General features: G+C 36.8%; 1 protein-coding gene across 3 annotated transcripts in view; it reads right to left on the bottom strand.

Moving 5' to 3' along the window:
• Positions 1-1,223: 1,223 nt before the first annotated feature.
• Positions 1,224-23,581, bottom strand: part of COLEC10 (collectin subfamily member 10) — a 110,831-nt gene continuing 88,473 nt past the window's right edge. For 2 of the 3 annotated variants that reach the window (XM_054497443.2, XM_054497442.2), the window contains exons 4-6: positions 12,695-12,748; positions 11,201-11,296; positions 1,224-9,290 (exon numbers count right to left, since the gene is read on the bottom strand). In XM_054497443.2, the coding sequence (XP_054353418.1) occupies positions 8,899-9,290; positions 11,201-11,296; positions 12,695-12,748 (542 nt within the window). In that variant the 3' untranslated portion in view covers positions 1,224-8,898. The remainder of the gene's footprint in view (positions 9,291-11,200; positions 11,297-12,694; positions 12,749-23,581) is intronic. The other variant, XM_054497441.2, reaches the window with a different exon arrangement.

The following is a 23,581-nucleotide window of genomic DNA, read 5'->3' as shown; positions in this document are numbered from 1 at the left end:
TAATAATAATAATAATAATAATAATAAAAAGAAAATCCCCCCACCAAAAAAAATGTATGTCAAAGTGCTATATAGCTTTAAAATTGTATAAACACCCATTAGTCTGCATTAGCTCCCAGCTGCAGTCATCAACATGGTGATTAATTTGGAATTGCTGTGCTCACATTTTAATGCATTATAAAATGGCTGACTCACTTCTCCCTTTCTCCCTACCCCTCCTTATTTCATTATGAAAGTGATAATCTATGCCAAATCTGAGTTTCACTGAATGTCAAGTGTAGATCACTAGGGAAAACTAAGGCAAAAGAACATTTGCCACTTGCCAACGCTCATTCATGCACAACCACAAGGATGCATTCTATCTTGTGAGGAAATGGTGTGGGTATTTACAATGACATGGGAACACCTTGTTCACATCATAATGAGTAAGCCAAAATGGGCATGTTAATGTATTTGAACAGATGTGTCAATGTTATTCTTCAAGAAAGGGCAATGCAGTTCTACAATTTTTTTTTGCCTAATTTCTTTCAGCATATTTTTGAGAGCTATGATGCTGCAACATAACATACGTATAAAAATAGGATAGATTTATATAATCCTGACAATTGAATCTTGAGCCTCAATGCCATGATATTCAGTGAATCTGAAGGCTAAAGATCTGATCTGTCTTCTTCTCTGTTGTGTCTCTACCACTTATCAGGGTGCTGCCTAAAGCATATCAGATACTCCATAAACATTTTTTGATGAATTAATGAGTTAACAAACTCTACTATTCATCTAAGCTATAGCCTTTCTAATTGTTCACCGTGTAGGCGTCATGCATTTGAGCTCCGATTTTGACTTCATTCTCCCACTGGCACTGGGGCCCTGCTCTGAACCTTCTCAAGGGTGCCTTACCATCCATCTCCCTTTTAAAGACTTCCTCCTCTGGAGTTGAACCCTGTCTACCATGCACCACCTCCTAATAGACTAGTTATGTTTGAGATGTTGCAGTTGGCTTTGAATACAATTCATTCTCCACATTTGTCTCTTTTGTGTTTCACCAACAAAATTTAAACGTATTGAGCACGGATCATATGATCTAGGTCTTGAGGTTTGTGTAGTCCTATTTATTCACCTTTGTGTCTACAGTAAGGATAGTTATTCCCTTTCCTATTTGTCTTTTCTTTACGACTCTGCTCTTGGTGTCCAGCTTGTGTCAGCACCAGACTTCCCAGAGTTATAAACAGCAGAAGAAAAGGAAGGGACAATGGGTGGAAATCAGAGAAAGGTATATTTTAGGTCACTATAAGAAAAAACTTTTAAATAGGCTTACCAGATTACCAAAAATGTTCAAATATGAACTGCATGACTATGTATTAGGGAAACAGCAAAATAAAGTCTTATGTTCATAAAAAGGTCCATATGTACAATATCTGTGGCCAGTGGCTCCTTCAATCCCACGTGAAAAGACATGTCAGATGTCCCCTCAACACATGAATTTTAAAGGATTTGGCTATATTATGAAGGCCTTACAACCTCAAGGAGACACAAGTTAATGATTTCATTTTTTTTTTTTTGGTCCATCCATGCAACAGAACTTTATTTGTCAATAGACAGGGATGAAGCTACAATGGACATTACAACATGGATGAACCTCCGAAGCATTACATTATGTTAAAGAAGCCAACCATAAAAGGCCGCAGAGTATATGATTTCACTAAGAGGGAATGTGCAGAAAAAGGCACATCTGTAGAGTCAGAAAGCAGATTGGTGGTTGCCCATTTTCAAGTAGAAAACAGTTAATTTCATGTGATCACCATAGGTTCAGATAAATTGCATCCTATAAAAAGGCATAGATAGTTTTAGAATCAATCATATCCAGTGATGGACTTCAGGTCTAATTCTAACAAGCAGTACAATTTTTGGCAAATTTATTCACCTTTCCACACACAAAAATTTTATCTATAAATAAGTATAAAAAATTTATCGTGCTGTACACACACACACTTAGTATATACATGTATATGTTGTATGTATAGTATATATATGATAGACATATATTCACATAGGTAATTTTTCATATATGTTAAAATGTTTTCTTTTCAACATGAATTTGGCAGTAGATGTAGTTGGTAGTAATGGCTAAGTTTTTTTTGCATTCATATAACTTATTTTGCTGGTACTCCGTTAAATACCTCCTTACATTGTATCTTTTATTCATCACATTATGTGGGGAAGAACTATGTAGATTAGAAAAACAAAGTTTAGAGCACTTAAGATATTCTCCTAATATGACTAGTAAGAAGCACAGTTTGTGTGACCTTCAGGCAGTTGCGATATCAGATCTAGATTTTTAATTTCTAAGTGACGCTGTCAAACCAGTACTACCCTGGAAGGAATCATACTGTCATTTTCCTATCATTGATAATACCTGAGAAAATTTAGTCTCAATATGTTGATGCTGTGAGTGATGTTGTTTAGTTTACTTTTACCATTCCACAAGTATCTTGTTGCCTCAAAGGATACAATCCAAAGACCTGGAAATTGTTTGATTAAGGACAATTAGAGCAGCTCATATTTGGGTAACACAGATCTAAGCAGGATGAAATGCATTGTTTAAAATGCCAGCAGTGTTTGTGAGTGAGTTGTCCAAAGTGCAATCAGCGTTTGCTATATCTTTCTATAACAAGGGTGTACAACTTTCTACTGTGTTTGAGCAGTGACTCACTTCTCTAGTAAATTCTTTTATGAGGAAAATAATTACGTGCTTATTTTTACTTGGGGCAAATCTTGATTTTTTTTTTATTATACTTTAAGTTCTGAGACACATGTGGAGAATGTATAGGTTTGTTACTTAGGTATACATGTGCCATGGTGGTTTGCTGAACCCATCAACCTGTCATCTACATTAGGTGTTTCTCCTAATGTTATCCCTCCCCTAGCCCCCCACCCACCTGAGAGGCCCAGTGTGTGATGTTCCCCTCCCTGTGTCCATGTGTTCTCATTGTTGAACTCCCACTTATGAGTGAGATCATGCAGTGTTTGGTTTTCTGTTCCTGTGTTAGTTTGCTGAGAATGATGGTTTCCAGCTTCATCCAAGTCTCTGCAAAAGACAAGAACTCATCCTTTTTTATAGCTGCATAGTATTCCAAGATGTATATGTGGCACATTTTCTTTATCCAGTCTATCATTGATGGGCATTTGGGTTGGTTCCAAGTCTTTGCTATTGTGAAAAGTGCTGCAATAAACATACATTTTCATGTGTCTTTATAGTAGAATGATTTATAATCCTTTGGGTATATACCCAGTAATGGGATTGCTGGGTCAAATGGTATTTCTGGTTCTAGATCCTTGAGGAATCGCCACACTGTCTTCCACAATGGTTGAACTAATTTACACTCCCACTGACAGTGTAAAAGCATTCCTATTTCTCCATATCCTCTCCAGCATCTGTTGTTTCCTGACTTTTTAATGACTGCCAATGTAACTGGCGTGAGATGTTATCTCATTGTGGTTTGATTTGCATTTCTCTAATGACCAGTGATGATGAGCTTTTTTTCATATGTCTGTTGACCACATAAATGTCTTCTTTTAGGAAGTGTCTATTCATATCACCCACTTATTGATGGGGTTTTTCTCTTGTAAATTTAAGTTCCTTGTACATTCTGGATATTAGCCCTTTGTCAGATTGCAAAAAATTTCTCCCATCCTGTAGGTTGCCTGTTCACTCTAATCATAGTTCCTTTTGCTGTGCAGAAGCTCTTTAGTTTAATTAGACCCCATTGGTTAATTCTGGCTTTTGTTACCATTACTTTTGGTGTTTTAGTCATGAAGTCTTTGCCCATGCCTATGTCTTGAATGGTATTGCCTAGGTTTTCTTCTAGGGTTTTTATGGTTTTAGGTCTTACATGTAAGTCTTTAATCCATCTTGAGTTAATTTTTGTATAAGGTGTAAAAAAGGGGTCCAATTTCATTTTTCTGCATACGGCTAACCAGTTTTCCCAACAAATTTTTAAAATAGGAAATCCTTTCCCCATTGCTCATTTCTGTCAGGTTTGTCAAAGATCAGATGGTTGTAGTTGTGTAGCATTATTTCTGAGGCCTCTGTTCTGTTCCATTAGTCTATATATCTGTTTTGGTACCAATACCATGCTGTTTTGGTTACTGAAGACTTGTAGTATAGTTTGAATTCAGGTAACGTGATGCCTCCAGCTTTGTCCTTTTTGCTTAGGATTGTCTTGGCTATACGGGCTATTTTTTGGTTCCATATGAAATTTAAAGTAGTTTTTTTCTAATTCTGTGAAGAAAGTCAGTGGTAGCTTGATGGGAATAGCATTGAATCTATAAATTACTTTGGGCAGTATGGCCATTTTCACGATATAGATTCTTCCTATACATGAGCATGGAATGTTTTTCCATTTGTTTGTGTCCTCTCTGATTTCCTTGAACCATGGTTTGCAGTTCTTGAAGAGGTCCTTCACATCCCTTGTAAGTTGGATTCTTAGGTATTTTATTCTCTTTGTGGCAGTTGTGAATGGAAGTTCACTCATGATTTGGCTCTCTGTCTATTATTGGTGTATTGGAATGCTTGTGATTTTTGCACATTGATTTTGTATCCTGAGACTGCTGAAGTTGTTTATCAGCTTAAGGAGATTTTGGGCTGAGACCATGGGGTTTTCTAAATATACAATTATGTCATCTGCAAACAGAGACAATTTGAGGTCCTCTCTTCCTATTTGAATGCCCTTTATTTCTTTCTTTTGCTTGATTGCTCTGGCCGGAACTTCCAATACTATGTTGAATAGGAGTGGTGAGAGAGGGCATCCTTGTCTTGTGCCCATTTTCAAAGGGAATGGTTCTAGCTTTTGCCTATTCAGTATGATATTGGCTGTGAGTTTGTCATAAATAGTTTTATTATTTTGAGAAATGTTCTATCACTAAATAATTTATTGAGAGTTTTTAGCATAAAGGGGTGTTGAATTTTATCAAAGGCCTTTTCTGCATCTATTGAGATAATCATGTGGTTTTTGTCATTGGTTCTGTTTATGTGATGGATTATGTTTATTGGTTTGCGTATTTTGAACTAGCCTTGCATCCCAGGGATGACACTGACTTGATCATGGTGGATAAGCTTTCTGATATGCTGCTGGATTCGGTTTGCCAATATTGTATTGAGGATATTCACATCAATGTTCATTAAGGATATTGGCCTGAAATTTTTGTTGTTGTTGTTTCTCTGCCAGGTTTTGGTATCAGGATGATGCTGGCCTCATAAAATGAGTTAGGAAGGAGTCCCTCTTTTTATATTGTTTGGAATAGTTTCTGAAGGAATGGCATCAGCTCCTTTTTGTACCTCTGGTAGAATTCGGCTATGAATCTGTCTAGTCTTGGGCTTTTTTTGGTTGGTAGGCTATTAGTTACTGCCTCAATTTCAGAACTTGTTATCAGATATAATAGACATTTACAGAACTCTCCACCCCAAATCAACACAATATACATTCTTCTCAGCACCACATTGCACTTACTCTAAAATTGACCACATAATTGGAAGTAAAACACTCCTCAACAAATGCAAACTAATGGAAATCAGAACAAACAGTCTCTCAGACCACAGCGCAATCAAGTTAGAACTCAGGGTTAACAAACTCACTCAAAACCACACAACTACACGGAAACTGAACAAACTGCTCCTGAATGACTGACTACTGGATGAATAACAAAATTAAGGCAGAAATAAATAAGTTCTTTGAAACCAATGAGAACAAAGACAAAACGTACCAGAATCTCTGGGACACAGCTAAAGCAGTGTTTAGAGGCAAAATTATAGCACTAAATGCCAACAGGAGAAAGCAGGAAAGATCTAATATCAACACCCTAACATCAAAATTAAAAGAACTAGAGAAGCAAGAGCAAGCAAATTCAAAAGCTAGCAGAAGACAAGAAATAACTATGATCAGAGCAGAACTGAAGGAGATAGAGACATGAAAAACCCATCAAAAAGTCCAGGAATCGAGGAGCTGGTATTTTGAAAAGATTAACAAAATTGATTTTTATATATCTGTTTTGATTGCCCTATATCTCTAGTTATCTGCAGAATTGTGCTGTGGCTGCCGTAAGTCACCTCCTCAACACTAATGCCTAGGTGACATTTGTGAATTGAAAAACAAAACAGTGAATGCTAAATTTGTAAGGCAAGTTGCTGTATCCAGCATCTCTGTTAATTAATCCTTATTTTTAACTTTGGAATGTAGTACAGATAAGTTGTTTGAGCCCCTGCTATCACAAGGCCATTGTGGATGAACTTCCATTCAATACATGAGCAATGCACAGAAATTGGAGAAGACACTGCATTGGCAGTTTCAATCAGCAGGCTAATGTCATTTCTTTTATATGTGAGCTGATTTTGGCAAATTGCTTAGCTTCCTTGGGCCTCAGTATTATCATTGGGAAGTGGCAGTAAAAATGACTGTTTTTCGTCCTTCACAGAGTTTATCAGAATCAAATGAAAAATGATACGTGAAGGCATTTTTTAAAGCACAACATGCTTCACAAATTTGAGTTTTTATAGTAATTTTAATTAAGTGTGTGGTATCTTCAAAATTTCTTTCAGGCAAGGTTGCAGGATATACCTTATTTGTTGAAGTTCTGTTATCTTCTCTTGGAAGCATCACAGAAAATATGAGTCATTGAGAGAAATATTATTATAACATTCACAGTAAGTAATAAATACTCATACTTTGGGGGCTTAGAACAAATCAGAACATGGATCCTTAACATGAAGCTGCCTGTAGGCAACATTTGCTGCATGTCTTTCCTTCCTCTCTTCTTACATATGAGCTTTATTTTCCTACAGGTGTTTCTAGGTTTACATTCCTCATGATCTGGGATGGCTTTCTATCCAAGGATACTGGCTTTTGATGTCCTGGCTTTGTAATTTTTATTAAGCTTTTCTGCCTTTAAAATATCATGTGCTATCATCTCAAAAGAGTTTAACTAGTAACCTGATAAATGTCAAACATATAACAAATTCCTATTATTAAGCTGAATTGAACAAGGTATTAACGGGATATCTTGACTTTGATGTCATCATATCCTAATGACATTCTATTTGGTTAGAACCTTCTGAACCTTCCTCCAGACATAAGAATGAAATGATCACAATTTTAGCTAGAAGACTTTTGACCTCAAATCTTTAATTTTAATTAATTTTTAACCCATTTAAAATTTGGGTTAAAAATTAATTAGTTGCCAACATATTAAAATATGAGCTTATGTTACAAAGTCCCAGCTTTCTGACTTCTCTTGAAATATCAGCATATGTAGCAAGATTGGGTCCTCCCTAGCACCAGCAGCAGCCACTGAGGAGCAGCTGGCTCCTTTGGAAGGGCAAGCTGTGCTCAGTGCACTAGGGTCCCCACCTGTTCCACTTCATTTAGATGTGTCATCTGCCTGGCCCCTGTAGGATCTGAGTTTATGGCCCTTGCTGAACCCACAGAAATAACCTAATTAAGTCCTATCTCATAACCGGTTAGTCGCGGGTGAAATCATGAACAGATGGTTTAAGGTGAACATATGTTGTTGATCTGTTTCTCTTATTTCATTAACCATTTTGCCAGCATTTGAAACAGTCTAATCATATGTCAGAAACCATAACTGGAGTAGAAGTCTATAGGGTGATAATCTAGAGTATCTTTGAACTGTTTATTTTTAAATTCCAAGTGAAAGCTGCTTTGAGGTTTGATCTACAGTTCAAGGTAGAATTTTACCAGCTCAGTAAATGTGAGTTCTAAGCATGTTCCAAATTCTGTACCTCACACATTTCTGTGATGTCAGAGTATTAGAAGGGACATCTCCAGTAGGATTTCTATGACATATATTTATGAAGAGTAAAAGGCCTCCCATGAAATGTCACCATTAGTGATATGTTAGAGGCAAGGAGGAGGGAGCCTGGAGATGATGTTGGTAGTAGCACTTTGAAGCTTCCAGAATTTTCTTAAGGCTTCACAAACTCCTTCCCCCTTTCCCTATGCCTTAGGTGAATAAAATTGATGCAGGTAAACCTAAGATAAATAAAAATGAAGTTAAGTTAATAGCAGTGGGCAATTTAGCAAGAGAACTATAACCAATATTGTTTGTGAACAATTCCCCATTTTTTTGCTTTTGATTTCACCATTTTTCTTAAATCAAAGTGTGACTATATAGGGGCCTGAGATTAAGGTGTGAGCCTACAGAAAGGGGTTCAAAGCACCTATTTGGTATATGTTAGTGAAATCAATAGATCAGAAGCACAAAAAGAGTATCATTCCACATGGTCTGAAACAAGACACAAAGCTAGAAGTCCCCCATATAAAGGTTTGGGGTTAAAGCATTTCTATGTCTGTGCCAACAAGGAGAACTTCCAAGTATAGCCATGGCCATAGGGTGTGACTGGTAAAAGATCTGGGCATCTTGGATTCAAAGATCTTATCATTGCTCACAGAAAGCCCTTGTACATGTCTGGCTTTGGGCCAGGGCAGGTTAGCCTAATCATCAACAACCTTCCTAATCATCACCAGTAAACTGGGCAATTATCCACTGGGATAGACACAGAGTGCTCTAGGGAGAGATGGTAGAGCAAATACCAAGAGAACAACTCATCTGACATATAGACAACCAACTATCTTGTGCACAATTAGTAATTAAAATTCTCTCTCAAGACCCGTGTAACCTGGCGAGTTATTGGGCCAATAACATATCATGTGTGAAAATATGAAAATCATCACAAAAGAGCATGATGATGGAGGCTCCATACCTCAGTTTAGCATTTCCTAGCTATGTTGACTCAGATTAAATGTAGTACAATTAGGAAAAAGGGATGGATAACAATAACTGTAATGATGGTCACAAGAAAATAGCAAATACGTAGGATTAGGGAAGTTACTTTTTCTTCTTGATGAACTCACAGACAAAGTACATGGTAAGATGGCACTCTGTGTCATTCCATCTGCCAGAGCTCAGCATCTCCACACAGTCCTCATGACCATAGGGGTCGCTGGGTTCCCCCTCATTCCAGTTGCTATAGTTCTGCAGTGGAGTGTTGTCTGTGAACACGTACTGTCCCTCCCTTTCAAGGTCATTCACGCCAATGAACACCCGAAAGAAGCCACTCTTGGCAACATAGTCAGCGATGAGTGTGTTGGCAGCTTCATCCTTGGGCATGGCTAGCATTCCACCCCGAATCCTGCAGTGGGTTAGGGATTCCCTGTAGTTCTTCTCTTCCTGCACGATGTAGTAGAATTTCTCTTCAGTTTCCCTAATCCCTGCTATCACTGCAGGGAGAGAAAAAGGAGTATCATTATGTATCTCAAAAAGATAAAAGGCAACAAAATCATATGATATTGTCAGATTTACATTTATTTACTCAATATTCAAGAATTATTTTTCAAAGCCCTATTATGAGGTAGTCACAGATTTAATTACCCCCACCTCTAGTTATCAAATAGATAACACATATCTACCATTTGTTCTCCCTTCCTTTTCTCCTCAACTTCTCACACACCTGGCCAGCACAAAATTGACAAAGACATGTTACATGAACTTTCAGCCAGCCCATCTCATACTATATTTCCCAACATAGTTTATGCTTTAGCTATACTTGTGGCCACACGAGCAGGCCCTTTTCTCTTGTACTTCCAACACTTTCATGCCTAGAAAGTCTTTTCTACTTGGTAAACTTCTACTCATCCTTTAGATCTCAGTGGAAATGTTTTCCCCTGTAAGAAGTCTTTCCAATGCCCTTGGATAGACATGGCAGTTGCTCTTCCCTGAGTTTCCATTGCCCCTTTCACTTCCTCCTTCTAGCACTCAACACATTTTAGTCTCATCGTTTGCCTGTATTTCTCTCCTACTTACCTGTGAATGTCTTAAGGACAATGACCATGTCTGTGACACTCTTTAGCTTCAGTGCCTGGAATACTTATGGGAATGGTAAATGCTTATTGAAATGATGTAGGAATAATACAGATGTTTGTCCACATTGGACCAAATTCCTGGGCTGTGAACATGTACATGAATTGGGATTGTCCATATTTCATTCCAGGTACAAGAGGAAGACTGAGCTACTGAGTTAGCTTCAGGACAGAACTGGAGACTGAGAATCACCCTTCACTCATAATATGGCATGTATGTTTTGGGTGTCAGGGGCCCCTACATAGGCATTTTAGGATCCATAACTTTAATTCACAAAGAAATCTATGACCACTAAAATGTTCAGAACTATTGCTCTATGTTCTCCCTGTATGATCTGGCTTATTCATGACAGTCTAAGTCATATCAGAGACAGAATCTTCAGTACAGATTACAACCAAAATTATAATTAGTGTGGTTAGTTAATATCAAGTATTTCATTTGCCTCTAGTGTTACAAGATGAGGATGAACACGAGACAGCATCTATGTGATTGCAACAATGTACAACAAATATAGCTGAGTTACAATAAATGAAAGTATAAGAAAAAGAAACCAATTTTAACTGTAATTATAATAGTTACCTTATTAATACTGTCTCAGAAGAAAATACATAAGCCCTTTCCACTTCAAGGGCTTTTCTGATAACTAGCATTAAAAAATGGACAAGGGATAAGAAAAATGACCAGTATTGGAAGTTGCAAAACAGATAAACACATGATGTTTGTATTGTGGATAGAGGAGTCAGAGAAGCTTATAATACATTCCTGCTCTACTGCTCATTAGGTCTGTATCTATGGGCAAGGTACTTCCTCTAAGCTTTAGTTCAATCATAGTAACTACATACTACATAAACAATTATGAAAACTCAGTGAGATAATGCTAGTAGTTGTGCACTATTCCATGCACTCAAGAAAGCAGTTATTGTTATTATTACCTCTATTTTCTGAGATGCTAGTTCTGTGTGACTCTTACTGTCTCTTTTTATTCTTACAGCATAGGTTGCCACACTCTGCTCTTTTCTCCATTCCCCTCACCTAAGAAAGTCTTTCTCTTCCCATAAGCAATGCACATACATATAAATATATGTAGCGGACTTGAGGTGTCCTGGGGGAGTCTTAGTGGATAATTAGCAATTTGGGAGACCCTTAAACTGGTGACACTACCTCAATAGCCCTTTGTCCAACCCAAGATATTTCCATCTAAGAGTATTGGAATTGTAGTGTTGATAGAGATCTATCAATAGATACGTAACACAAAAGAGAATATGTTCACCATTCTTGACAAACTTCATAGATGTCTTGAGCCGAGCAATACTAATATCCAGTTGTCCAACAAATTTCCGGTATCTTCCACAATCACAGACAGTACCTTTTAAATGACAAAAACTGTGAATTCATGTTGAAGTACCTGCAGACCAGTGGAAAGGAACATTTGCTCTCTTTCCAATATTCACTATCTTTTTCTAGTCTGGTTCTATATATCTGTGAATGGCTATACTTTAAACCTTTTATTTAAAATAAGGTTTCCAATTTACATTATTTATAGAATTTCAGAAAATATCTTTGTAAATGTTTTGAATGAACTATAATACAATTCTAAACTAGATTATTAAAAAGAAGAATATATATGACAACCACTGCATACACATTTTGGACCATTTGGCATTTTTTTTGTTGAACACAGAATGCGTCTGCCCAATCTCAGAATAAAATTTTTACAGCTTTCTTGAAACATATTTCCTGCCAATGTTCTCTTATGTTACTGCATTATTCAATAGATGACACAGTTTTTCTAAGACAGAAGAAACTTTTCATGATTAAATCAAATGTTAATTCTAATTATCCATTTAAAATACAGCTTGCATGTTTCAAGGACAAAGTTTGAATCATATAAATAGATTCAACTGAAGTTTGTAAAAGCCAGTTGCCCAGTTTGTGGATTAACTATGATTTTAATGTGTCTTTCATTCTTCTTTGCTCACCTGACTTTTCAACAACCTGCAAATATTGCTGTGACAGAGAGGGAATTACAAGGAAACCGATGTAAAATTCAAATGATTCTCTTTTTCTATTTAATGGCTGTTATACATAAACATTTCAATTTTTTTCCTTTGGTAGCTTGAAAATTAAAAATAATTTTATTAGCCAAAGGGAAAAAATCTATGGCCTTATGTATCCATATTCATATGAAATATGAAGAATGTCAAACAGTTCTTAGAATTGTCTTCACCATACCCCTGTGGATAGAAACAATTGAAATTACCAAAGAACAATCTACTTTCTTTCCCTGTGTAAAGCAATGGGAATAAAGCTCCAGGACAATAACCCTAGATAATCTCCCTGGCCATGGAAAACATGTACTGTAACCAGGGGCCTGTCTGCATCTGGTCAGGCTGCTGCTGCACTCTGATGGCCAGTATTTGGTTGAGATGCTAGTGAAAGGCAAGGCATGGCATGCTGAGGCAGGGCCTACTGCCAGATTTTTCTCTTGGCCCAGAAGAATTAGGCTGCTTCCTGATGGGCTGGGCTTTCTTCTCATAGTAAGCATGGCAGGGATGAAACGTGTCATCATCCCCGTCCCCAGGGCTTGGAAAGTCACCAGCAGGGAAACAGGAAAGTCCCCTTCTTCCCTTTCTTCTAGCCTGAGGAAAAGAAGGTTAAGCATACTAAAAGGACTCTTGCTTTTCATTTGAAATATTTTTATTTTTGAGACGAATAAATTTGGAATGGATGCTAGAAATCAAAGAGAACATTGAACATATCATACCTGCTTTGCCTTTTTCTCCAGGTATTCCAAGCAAACCTTTTTCCCCTTTGTCACCTGAATAAAAACAATAGCAACCAAAATAAAATAAAATTAGAATAAAAGAAGAAAGGAAAAAAGGAAGGAAGGAAGGAAGAAGGAAGGAAGGGAGGGAGGGAGGAAGGAAAGAAGGAAGGAAAGAAGGAAGGAAAGAAGGGAGGGAAGGAGGGAAGGAGGGAGGAAGGAATGAATTTACATCTAGAGTCAAAGCAGTTTTAAATTTTATTTGCAGTATCTACAACTAATATCTCTAATATCTCCTGGTTTTTATAAATAATGTGATTTTCAATTGGCTACACAGGTGCAACTAATTAAATGAGACATAATTTATTTAGATTGAATATAGAATTCCAGCAGGGTTTGTAAGAAGCATTTGAATTTGTGTAACCTATCCTATTAACATTTTTTTAAAATAACATGGCCTTCTGAACAAGGCTAATACAATTCTTAGCATGTTTTCAACTTTAAAAATACCATTGTTACGTGAATCTTGATCAATTTGTTAGCACACTGCAATGTTTTTGTACTTATTATGCCCCAAGTTATTCCAAGTGGCTTTGCCCTTGGATTTCCAAGACAAAACAAAAAAAAAACACATGTATTGTGCTTTTTCAACTTAATTAGACAAATATTTACTATTTACTTACTCTATGAAAACCAAAAGGCTGGGTGCTTTGAAAGGATACACATAAACATAAGATTCAACCTATGACTTGAAGGAGTTTACAATTTTTAGAAGTGAAGTGATGTATGCAAATACTAATAATACAAAGTCATGTCAAATATATTATACTGAAATAGCAACCTTGATACTTTCCCTCTCTGTACTCCTTTATATGTAACCATTTTCTCACTCACAGTTATCCACAAAATAATTCTCAGAGAAGCAGGATTTTTAAAGTGGAGAGAAAGAATAAAACACGTTAATTTTTTTTCAACTTCAAAATAAGCTCTTGAAGCCCACATCAGACACAATAATTGAAAGCAAAAGCTTTTGATTTTCAGAAAGAAATGTTTGGCTGAGGTTCTTGAGAATCAAAAGGGAAGACCCTGACAGAAGTAAAATAGAGTTTATGTTTCAATAGTGATCTGGAAAAAAAGAAAAAGAACTCACGAGGGATGAATGCAGGATGAAGGTCACCTAGGCTAGGTGTATGGGCCTTACCCTCACAGGAATGTGGTGTGGTCAGAGAATTGGTTATATGTCCCAAGGGGACAATGCAAAAGGGAATGGAATTGGTATTAAGGTTCTGCCAAGCCTCACTGTTCACCAGCAACAGAGAAAAAGTGGAAGCCACTCTAAAACCTGTAGGGTGCCCCATGTTGCGTGTGCTGAGGACACCCATTGGTTTTTCTCATCATTGCCTGATGTGTACTTTTCTTTAAAAGTTCCTTACATAGTTACTTTTGATCATTCAGAAGAAGGCATGCCTGCTGGGGCCCCAAGGATTTGTTGAGCCTTTCTAAACTGAGCCATGTGGACACTTTTCTTTAGAGTTGATGCCAGTCATTCATGTGCTCCCCAAACAGAAGGTGGGGGTCCTTGAAGGCCAGAATACAGTTTACATGTGCAGGAGGAAGGCTTGGAACTTTTACTTGGATGAAATGAGACAATGGTGAAATCTATACCAATGGAACATGATACATGTTGTGAGAGAGACATTGAACAGAGAGATAACATAGTCTGAGAGGAAGGCAGAAGAGATAGTGCTTCAAGTGGAAGGTTAAAGGAAAGTTTAGCATTTGAGCTTCACTATGAAAAGCTTCAGCAACTGAATGAAAGTGGGCACAAGGTCAGGTTCAAGGTACAGCAGAGGATATAGTTGGGATAAAGGCATGAACATATGTTGAGCACCCTGCTCAGTAACATCAATCTGCTCACACCTTAGTTATATCCTGCAAATTCCTTATTTCGCTTACATGTAAGTTGGAAAAAATAAGAATAGATTTTGAGATATTCATGGAAGAAAGGGAATATACATTTTACTAAGTACCAATCAATCACCAAGTACTATTCTGGATACCTTACACATATTATCACATTAAATTTCATGAACTAAGTGTTATAATTATCTTTATCCTACAACTTGAAGAAATTGGGGATCAGAGAGGCAAAATAACTTGCTCAGGGACATCTAGCCATTAAATGGCAGTGCTGATATTCCAGCCTAACCATTTCTAACCCCCCTTTCATGGTGCTTCCCAATGAGTTAACCAATGGTTTAATGAAAAAAGCAAGGTGTTTGAAAAATGTTATCAAAATTTGCAAAGAATAGCAGTCCTCATCACCATCAAAAACATTATGCACTTAAAAGATTGCATGATTATGGGTTTAATGTTTCGATTTTTTAAAATATTATATTTTCTTTGCATGTGAATCCCTTTTAATTCAACATAGATGGAACGTTGATTCCAGTTATGCTATGATCCTAGTTCTGGGCTAAACTTTATAATGGACATAAAAGGAGCACAAATCAAGTGCCTTGGGAAAACGATGAGCTTTTAAGGAAAGCAAAACACACATAAGAGAACAAAGAGATGAGACACTATCATGCACTAACAGAGCGAAGCAAATGAAAAGCCCGGTAGAAATTCAGAAAAAGAAAAGATGGTGCGGATCAGAGTGGAGAAGGCTTCACTGAAACAGTAGCCCTTAGCTAGAACTTAATAATATAGAAAACAGTTTCTTGAATTGCTATGTGGTCTTTTTCTCTGAGAAGACGTAAACTCTGTGACTACTTTTCAGTATTTTGACATGAATTCTTTTCATTTCATGACAAATGGGAACACCAAAGTAGTGTGGTGCAATGAAGGATCACGAAAGCTCCCCAAAACCAGGGTTAGAATCCTGGCTTTGCCACTTACCGGCTACACATGGACAGGTTACTTAATTTCTCTAAGCCTCCTTTTCTTTATTTTTTTATTTTATTTTATTTTTTATTTATTTATTTATTATTATTATACTTTAGGTTTTATGGTATATGTGCGCGTAGAAATAATTAGTACCTAAAATTATGAGATCATTAAGGAGAATAAATTAGGTATAATAATATTTTCTTATAATGGGATTAGCACTGGGCTTGACTCACAGAGAATGCTCAACCAATATTAACTTCTGTTTCCTGAATCTGAGTTATGGTAAAGGAATGCATGCCAAGTACTTAGCCAGCATATGGAAGATTTGAGCTTACAATGTCTATTTCCCCAAAACAAATTATGATTTAAAGTCATCCACAAAAACTGATTTTGCCCGATGAGTGGGAACACATCTGTAATAACTGTCTGAAAGTTGAAGAATTAGAGGTCACATTCAAACAAACAAACAAAAATCATAATGCTTTCAGCGTAAATGGATTATTGACCTTAAATAAAAACATTTATTTTGCTATGAGATGGAATTTACCTATACTAAATCACTATTATTTCTTATTCCTAAAATGAAATATTGACATCCAGGAAGCTACCCTAACCATGCAAGTGACAACATTAAGGTCAGCCTAGAAAGTTGAGCTTAATCTGAGTCAGTAAAATATTTAGAAAGACAATCATCAAAATGAGGATAATAAATTTCAAAGTATAGATTAAAAATGAAATTAATCCAAGTGAGACGGATCATTGCATCTCCATTTAAAAAGATTCCAGGACATGCTCATAAATTTGATGGCATATCTCTGGAGGAGAAGAAAATCTTAGTAGCTAATGGTGGAAATAGATATTAAGGAAAAGTGGTACTTATAGGAATATGGATTAGTAAAGAGAAACAAGTTTTAAGAAATAATATGTTTTATTATGCAGTTTTTCATGTTTAATGCAACAAACATCTAGAAAGTGTCTATAATATATAATAGGCATTAAGATAAAATGGTTAAATACTAGGGTCCCAACAGAGCTTATTTTATTTAAACAAACCAACCCAGTGAACCTTTCATTCATTTGTTCTCCCAAGAAGTTCAGGTCTATGAGGGGAAACAGATAAGCTAATCAGATATGACAGTGAGTACAGTGATACAGGTATGTATTAGGGGCCTTAAAGGAGGAATTAGCATGAAGGAAATAAGGTTAGCTAACCCTATCATTTCCAGACTGGTACTTTTTCGATATCTCTGGAAGTTCATCCACTTTGGGGCTCAGCTAATCATACTAAAAACTCTTGAGCCTTTCTTGTCTTCATCATCTACTACACTCCCAAGTTACATAGTCTTATTTTATTCAAGGGTTAAGACTGTGCTTAAGATCATTAGCTTTAACTCTTCTAGATGGAATCCCATCAAGACTTACACATCTAAATCTAGGGAAGTGCAAAATCTAGAATGCCCATTAAAAAATGAAGTTCACTGCTCTCAAAAATATAGCCTAAGAAACAATAACTTTAATCTGGGGAGTTATTGTTTACTAGGTACAGAGCTTCAGTTCTGGAAGTTGAAAAGAGTTCTGGAGATGGATGGAGGTGATATTTGCACAGCAATGTGAAAGTACTTGGTGCCATTGAACTGTACACTTAAAAATAGTTAAGACGGCTAAGGTTATGTTGTGTATGTTTCACTGCAATTAAAAAATGTTACTTATCTAAAAAAAAAAGAAGTTCTTCAATTCTGGACTTATTCATGGCAGCGACTTACCCTCTCCCTCCACTTCTGCTATCTCTGCAGAGCAATACGAGCAATACGTGAGATCTTAATCACATTTAGCATAGCTGCATCTCAGAAATTTTGAAGTCCAACATCCCACTTTCCTGCTATACCTTTCTGTCTTTAACCAGTGGTTTAATGAAGTTGATACAGATAGGGACAGATCCGTGATGCATTTTATCTGAAGCTTATACAGTTTGAAGGGACTTCCTTAAAAAAAGATACAAGATTAAAAATGGAAAAGTGGTTGTAAAAATGAATATCTATCATAAGAAATAAAAACAAATCACTAAATTTTAAAAGTAGACCAATGGCACATTACCAAATTCACTAAACATTATAATATTTTAATCAATGAATGAATTATTGTGCCTTGAAAGTGCTTTTTTTTCATAATAATTAGCTATGTATGTTTGGCTGCATTCACATTGCTGCTTTATCTGTCCACAAATTTCTGATATCATTTTTAAGAGATGATAGAGGGATAATGTAGTCAGATAATAATCTTTCCCTTAGCATAGTTAACAAAAAATTATTTTATTAAACTTTGCTTACTGAAAAAAAAAAACACAAAGAAAAGTTTGCCAACACAAAGATTCAGCTTGATGACTTTTTACAGAATAAAATACCTGTGTAACCAACACCTAGATCCTCAAGAAGCCACTTTTGTGTCATCTACAGATTATTACAGCCCTCCTTTCTAAAGATCACCATACTGACTTAGAACTGTGTTACAAGTTTTCAAGCTATACATTTTTCGTGTTGTTGAAATTTCTATAAATAGAACCATTTGGCATATAGTTTTTTTCTCTACAGAATATTTTCTTCAATACTATGTCCATATATTCATTCATTTTTTTGCATATTGAGATAGTATATTTATTTCCATGGTATAGTGAAGCAAAGTATGAGAGTTTCAGTTGTTCTGAATCCTTACCAACACTAGATATTGACAGTCATTTTTATTTTAGCCATTTTGGTTAGTATGCAGTACTATCATAGTTTAGTCAAATATGTTCTTTTGTTAAGTGACTATTCTTTTGACCTTTTTTATTCCTTTGAGTTATCAGTTATTTTTCTTACTGATTTGTATAATCTCTTTATATGTTTTATATGTAAGCCCTTTATTGAATACAAAGGTAGCACATAGCCAATTCTGTGGTTTCCTTTTTTGTTCTCTGAGAAGTATCTTTTAATGAATAGAAGTTCTTTATTTTATTTTATTTTATTTTTGAGATGGAGTCTCACTCTGTCACCCAAGCTGGAGGGCAGTGGTGTGATCTTTGCTCACTGCAATCTCCGCCTCCCTGGTTCAAGTGATTCTCCCACCTCAGGCTCCCAAGTAGCTGGGATTACAGGCATGTGCCACCACACCCAGCTAATTTTTGCATTTTTAGTAGAGATGGTGTTTCGCCATGCTGGCTAGGCTGGTCTCGAATTCCCGATCTCAGGTGACCTGCCTGCCTTGGCCTCCCAAAGTGCTGGGAGTATAGGCGTGAGCTACTGTACCTGGCCAGAAGTTCTTTATTTTGATAGACTTCAATTTGTTAGTTTTTCTTACATGGTTAGTCTTTGTCATATCCTGTTTAAAAACGTGTTGGCTACCCTAGGATAAAAAATATAGACTTCTATATTAACTTCCAGAGGCATTATTGCTTTACCTTTCAAATTTAGGTCTCTCAGATTTGGGTTTACCACCAAATTTAGGCCTATAAACCATTGATTTTAGGTACAGTGTTAAGTATGGGATCGAAATTATTATTTTTATACATGAATAGTCAATAACTCAGTACTATATATTGATTAGCTTGTGAATTCTATTACAAAATAGTGTCAACTTTGCATAAATCAAGTTTGGTAGTCTGTTTCTGGACTCTTCCCATGAATTCATTTGTCTATCTCTTCATGAAATTATACTATTCTGATGGTTTAGTTTCCTAATAAATGTATAAACTCACACTCAGTAATTTAAGTCTTCTATCTTTGTTTTTATTTTTCATTTTTTCAAAATTGTCTTGGGTATTCTTGGTCATTTTCATTTACACATACATTTTGAATTGGCTTATCAATTTCTAAAAGAACACTTCTGGGATTTTTTTGTTTGTTTTGTTTTGTTTTTTGTTTTGAGATAGAATCTCACTCTGTCACCCAGGTTGGAGTGCAGTGCTGGGATCTCGGCTCACTGCAATCTCCATCTCCCAGGCTCAACCGATTCTCCCACCTCAGCCTTCCAAGTAGCTGGGATTACAGGCATGCACCGCCAGGCCAGGCTAATTTTTGTATGTTTAGTAGAGACAGGGTTTCACCATGTTGGCTAGGCTGGTCTCGAACTCCAGACCTCAGGTGATCCATTTGCCTCGGCCCCCTGAAGTGCTAGGATTAAAAGCATGAGCCACTGTGCCTGGCCCACTTTGGGGATTTTGACTGAGGTAGCATTGAGTCGATGGATCAATCTGGGAGAGAACTGGCATATTAACGAGATTGAGTCTCTCAACCCAGTAACATAGTTTTACCATCATTACCTTAGATATTCTTTAATTTCTTGTCATTATGTGTAGTTTATTGTGGAGGGCTTGTAACTTTTGTTGGATTTATTTTTACATATTTACTTATTTTGACACTATCATAAATGGTCTCTTTAAATTGTTTCTATGCAGAAACAAAATTGATTTTTGTACGTCAAGCCATCTAAAAAACTTATAATACAAATAGATTATCTATAGATTCTTTTGTACTTTCTAAGTATGCAATCATGTTCTCCACAAATAATAACGCTCATATTCCTTTATTTTCAATTATTATGATTTTTATTTTTCTTCCATTTTTGCTGTGGTTAGAACCTCATGCATAATGTTGATTAGAATTGCTGATAGAGGGCTGTGCTAATTTCATTCCCAGTCTCAGGAGATAAGTGTTCAGTATTTTATTATGGAGTATCATTTTTAAGTAGATTTTTGTTGTTGGTATTCCTTTTCAAATTATATTTCCTTCTATTTCTAATTTGCTAACAGTTTTTTAAAACATGAATAGGTATAGGTTTAATTAAGTGTTTTCTGGAGTAGTATTTCTGGAGTTCTAACTGGGAATATGGGGGCATTTCCTGGGCCATTCCTCTTTGACAGGCCTTGAATATCAATCCAGTTTCCACAACCTTCTGTTCAAGCCTCTTAGGCACTTAGGGCTGCCCCACTTATGAACTGGTAGATGACTTGGGAGGAAGGTAGTACAGAATGCATCACTTGCCTTAGTATGATTCCCTTCTCCTCCAGATCATGGCCCCTGAAGTTCTGTTCATTTTGGTTGCACTGTCATACCTTCAAATATGTATAAATATTTTTTTGGACCCAGCTAGTCATACTTAGCAGAAGGATTAATGTAAGGCAGGCAAATCCCTCATGGCCTGTAGCAGAAGTCTGAATTTTGTCTTTATTAGTAGTAGTGTCAGATATTTCTTTCACCATTACAACTTGTTATTGGTATTATAGGTAAATTAATAATATTGTCAATTTTGAGACTATACCTCTATAAAGTAGTTTTCATATATAAGCTGTTGGATTTGGAAACTTTTTTTTCCACAGACTAGCTCCGGCCCTGTATATTTCAAACATTGCTTCTTTTCCACATCCCACACATTTCGTGGGCTGGATGCCCTGGGACACATTGATATGATGATCTGACCTCTGACTCAGCACTTTTGCATCCTGGCTTTGGATAGAGCTGCATAGTAAGTGGTAGGAGTATTCTTGGAAGCTATTTCTACATTGGAATTGCTAGCAATAAGTATACATGGAAGTCACGTCAAACTACATAAAGATATCTCATTAACTCCAAACTAAATGTTTCTCCCCCAAGCTCCTCTTAGCTAGCTCCCAAGATTCTTGTATCCACTCCAAAACTGCCTAGTAGAAGAAAGATGATGAGGGAAACTGGAGCAGAAGGAGAGAGAAATCTTAACCTGTGCATTTTCAATGGGGAAATATCACTTAAGGATGCACAAGTTAGTTTTTAGGAGGTGGAATTGTACTCTTTTAAAAATATATAAAGCACAAACATACACAGAATACCTAAACAAATATATCATCCATGGGTGGTATTAAAAATTCATGGGGAAGGGCAATTAGAAAAGAAATATGTCTTAAAAGCCTTGTTAGGGGAGTAGTAACTTTAAAAAATGTTAAGAAGCACTATTTTAATCATTTGAGGTGAATCTGTCTTACTTTACAAATTTTATCCTGGTATATGGCCATGTGAACCCACTGCTGTGGCTTTTATCAGCATCTTGGGAAGGACTGAAACACACGAGGACTCTTCATGGTAAAACCATCACAGACACACACTGCGGCGGGACTTCTGAACCATGGGAAGCTCACATTGCCCTTCCCCAGCTATAAGGATTTCAACCACAAGGAAATACACAATATAATCCACCAGATCTGAAACACGCATAGCAATTTCTCTTCAGTGGCACTGCCCTTGATCCCTGCCTCCGAATGCAGGTTGAAGGGAATTTCTCAAATGAGTGAGTTGGAAAGTGGAGAAAGAGGGAGTACTGAGCCATAGGATGAGAAGAGAGAGGCCACAGCCTAAGCTCAGACCACAGTCTGTCAATCTGCCTGCAAGGACATACTGCTGGACAAGTGAGCCACATGCGTAATTATGCAGCTGCTCAAGCATTTACAAAAAGATGGAGGGTACATCAAGGCTACAGAAATTATATTACCTGTGGGATTGAGCTTCCCCTAATCTTTTTTGTACAAGCATCTCTTGCATCTCTCTCTAGTGCCTTTTGCCTATTTCCAAAATGTCACTATTCTTCAAGACCTAGGTCTGTTCTTTCGCATATCAGTCTTGCCTTACTCTCCAACATGAGTCCTGGAGTAGTCATGTTATTCAGTATTATAATTCTTTTTTTTTTCTTTGAGATGGAGTCTCACTCTCTCTCCCAAGCTGGAGTGCAGTGACACGATCTTGGCTCAATGCAAACTCTGCCTCCCAGGTTCAAGCGATTCTTGTACCTTAGCCTCCCGAGTAGCTGGGATTACAGGCGTGCACCACCACACCCAGTTAATTTTTGTATTTTTAGTAGAGATGGGGTTTAGCCATCTTGGCCAGGCTGGTCTCAAACTCCTGACCTCAGCTGATCCACCCATCTCAGCCTCCTAAAGTGTTGGGATTACAGGTGTGAGCCACTGCGTCCGGCCTCTAATTCTTTTTAAGAAAGGCCTATCTTCCTGAATAGTCTATGAATCTCTTGCAATAAAATTTCATGTTCATTCAGTTTTATATCTCTAAACTAAGTAAAACAATGCTTGCTTAAATTACTGAATATCAGGAGCAATTAGAACCTGCTACCATTGTGGGGCTTTGTGAGAGGAGGAGGAATGTTTAGACAATACAGAGGAGACTATCTCTGTTTTCTAATATTCAGGCTTTAATGAGGTACAAGATCAGGGCCAGGTGTGATGGCTCATGCCTGTAATCCCATCATTTTGGGAGGCCGAAGCGGGTGGATCACCTGAGGTCAGGAGATTGAGGCCATCTTGGCTAGCACAGTGAAACCCCTGTCTCTACTAAAAATATAAAAAATCAGCTGGGTGTGGTGGTGGGCATCTATAGTCCCAGCTACTCGGGAGGCTGAGGCAGGAGAATTGCTTGAACCCACGAGGCAGAGGTTGCAGTAAGCCGAGATCCCACCACTGCACTCCAGCCTGGGTGACAGAGCAAGACTCCATCTCAAAAAAAAAAAAATATATAAGGACAAGACTGAAAACAAATGGGTATCCACATATATGCTCCAAGTTTCTATCCTGTTAATAAATCATAGGCACAGAATTTTTGGTTAATCTGCTCAGATTAAAAAAGAAAATTTTACTGTCCTCTGCTTATTTTGTATTTTATTAATAATCATGTACCATTTTGATCATAGCAAGGATTTGTAGCCAACAAGTAGATCCCAGGAGAAAATTCAACATAAAGACTATCAGACCTTGATGCTTGATTCTGTTTCTGACATCTTGTTTCATTTTGTTCTAGGTATTTCTTTTCTTTTTTTTTTTTTTTTTTTTTTTGAGCTGTGAGATACATTGCTTATATATGGAAGAAAGAGACAAACTATGAAGACAGACAGAATTATTAATTTAAAAGAAGGAAAAGGAGATATTTTCATGATACAAAACCTTAAAACGATTAAGGGTATCCTCAATTTGCTTTATTTATTTATTTA

The sequence above is a fragment of the Pongo pygmaeus genome, chromosome 7 (assembly GCF_028885625.2).
Source record: "Pongo pygmaeus isolate AG05252 chromosome 7, NHGRI_mPonPyg2-v2.0_pri, whole genome shotgun sequence".
Taxonomy (NCBI): domain Eukaryota; kingdom Metazoa; phylum Chordata; class Mammalia; order Primates; family Hominidae; genus Pongo; species Pongo pygmaeus.
This window is presented reverse-complemented; position numbering and strand designations above follow the sequence as displayed.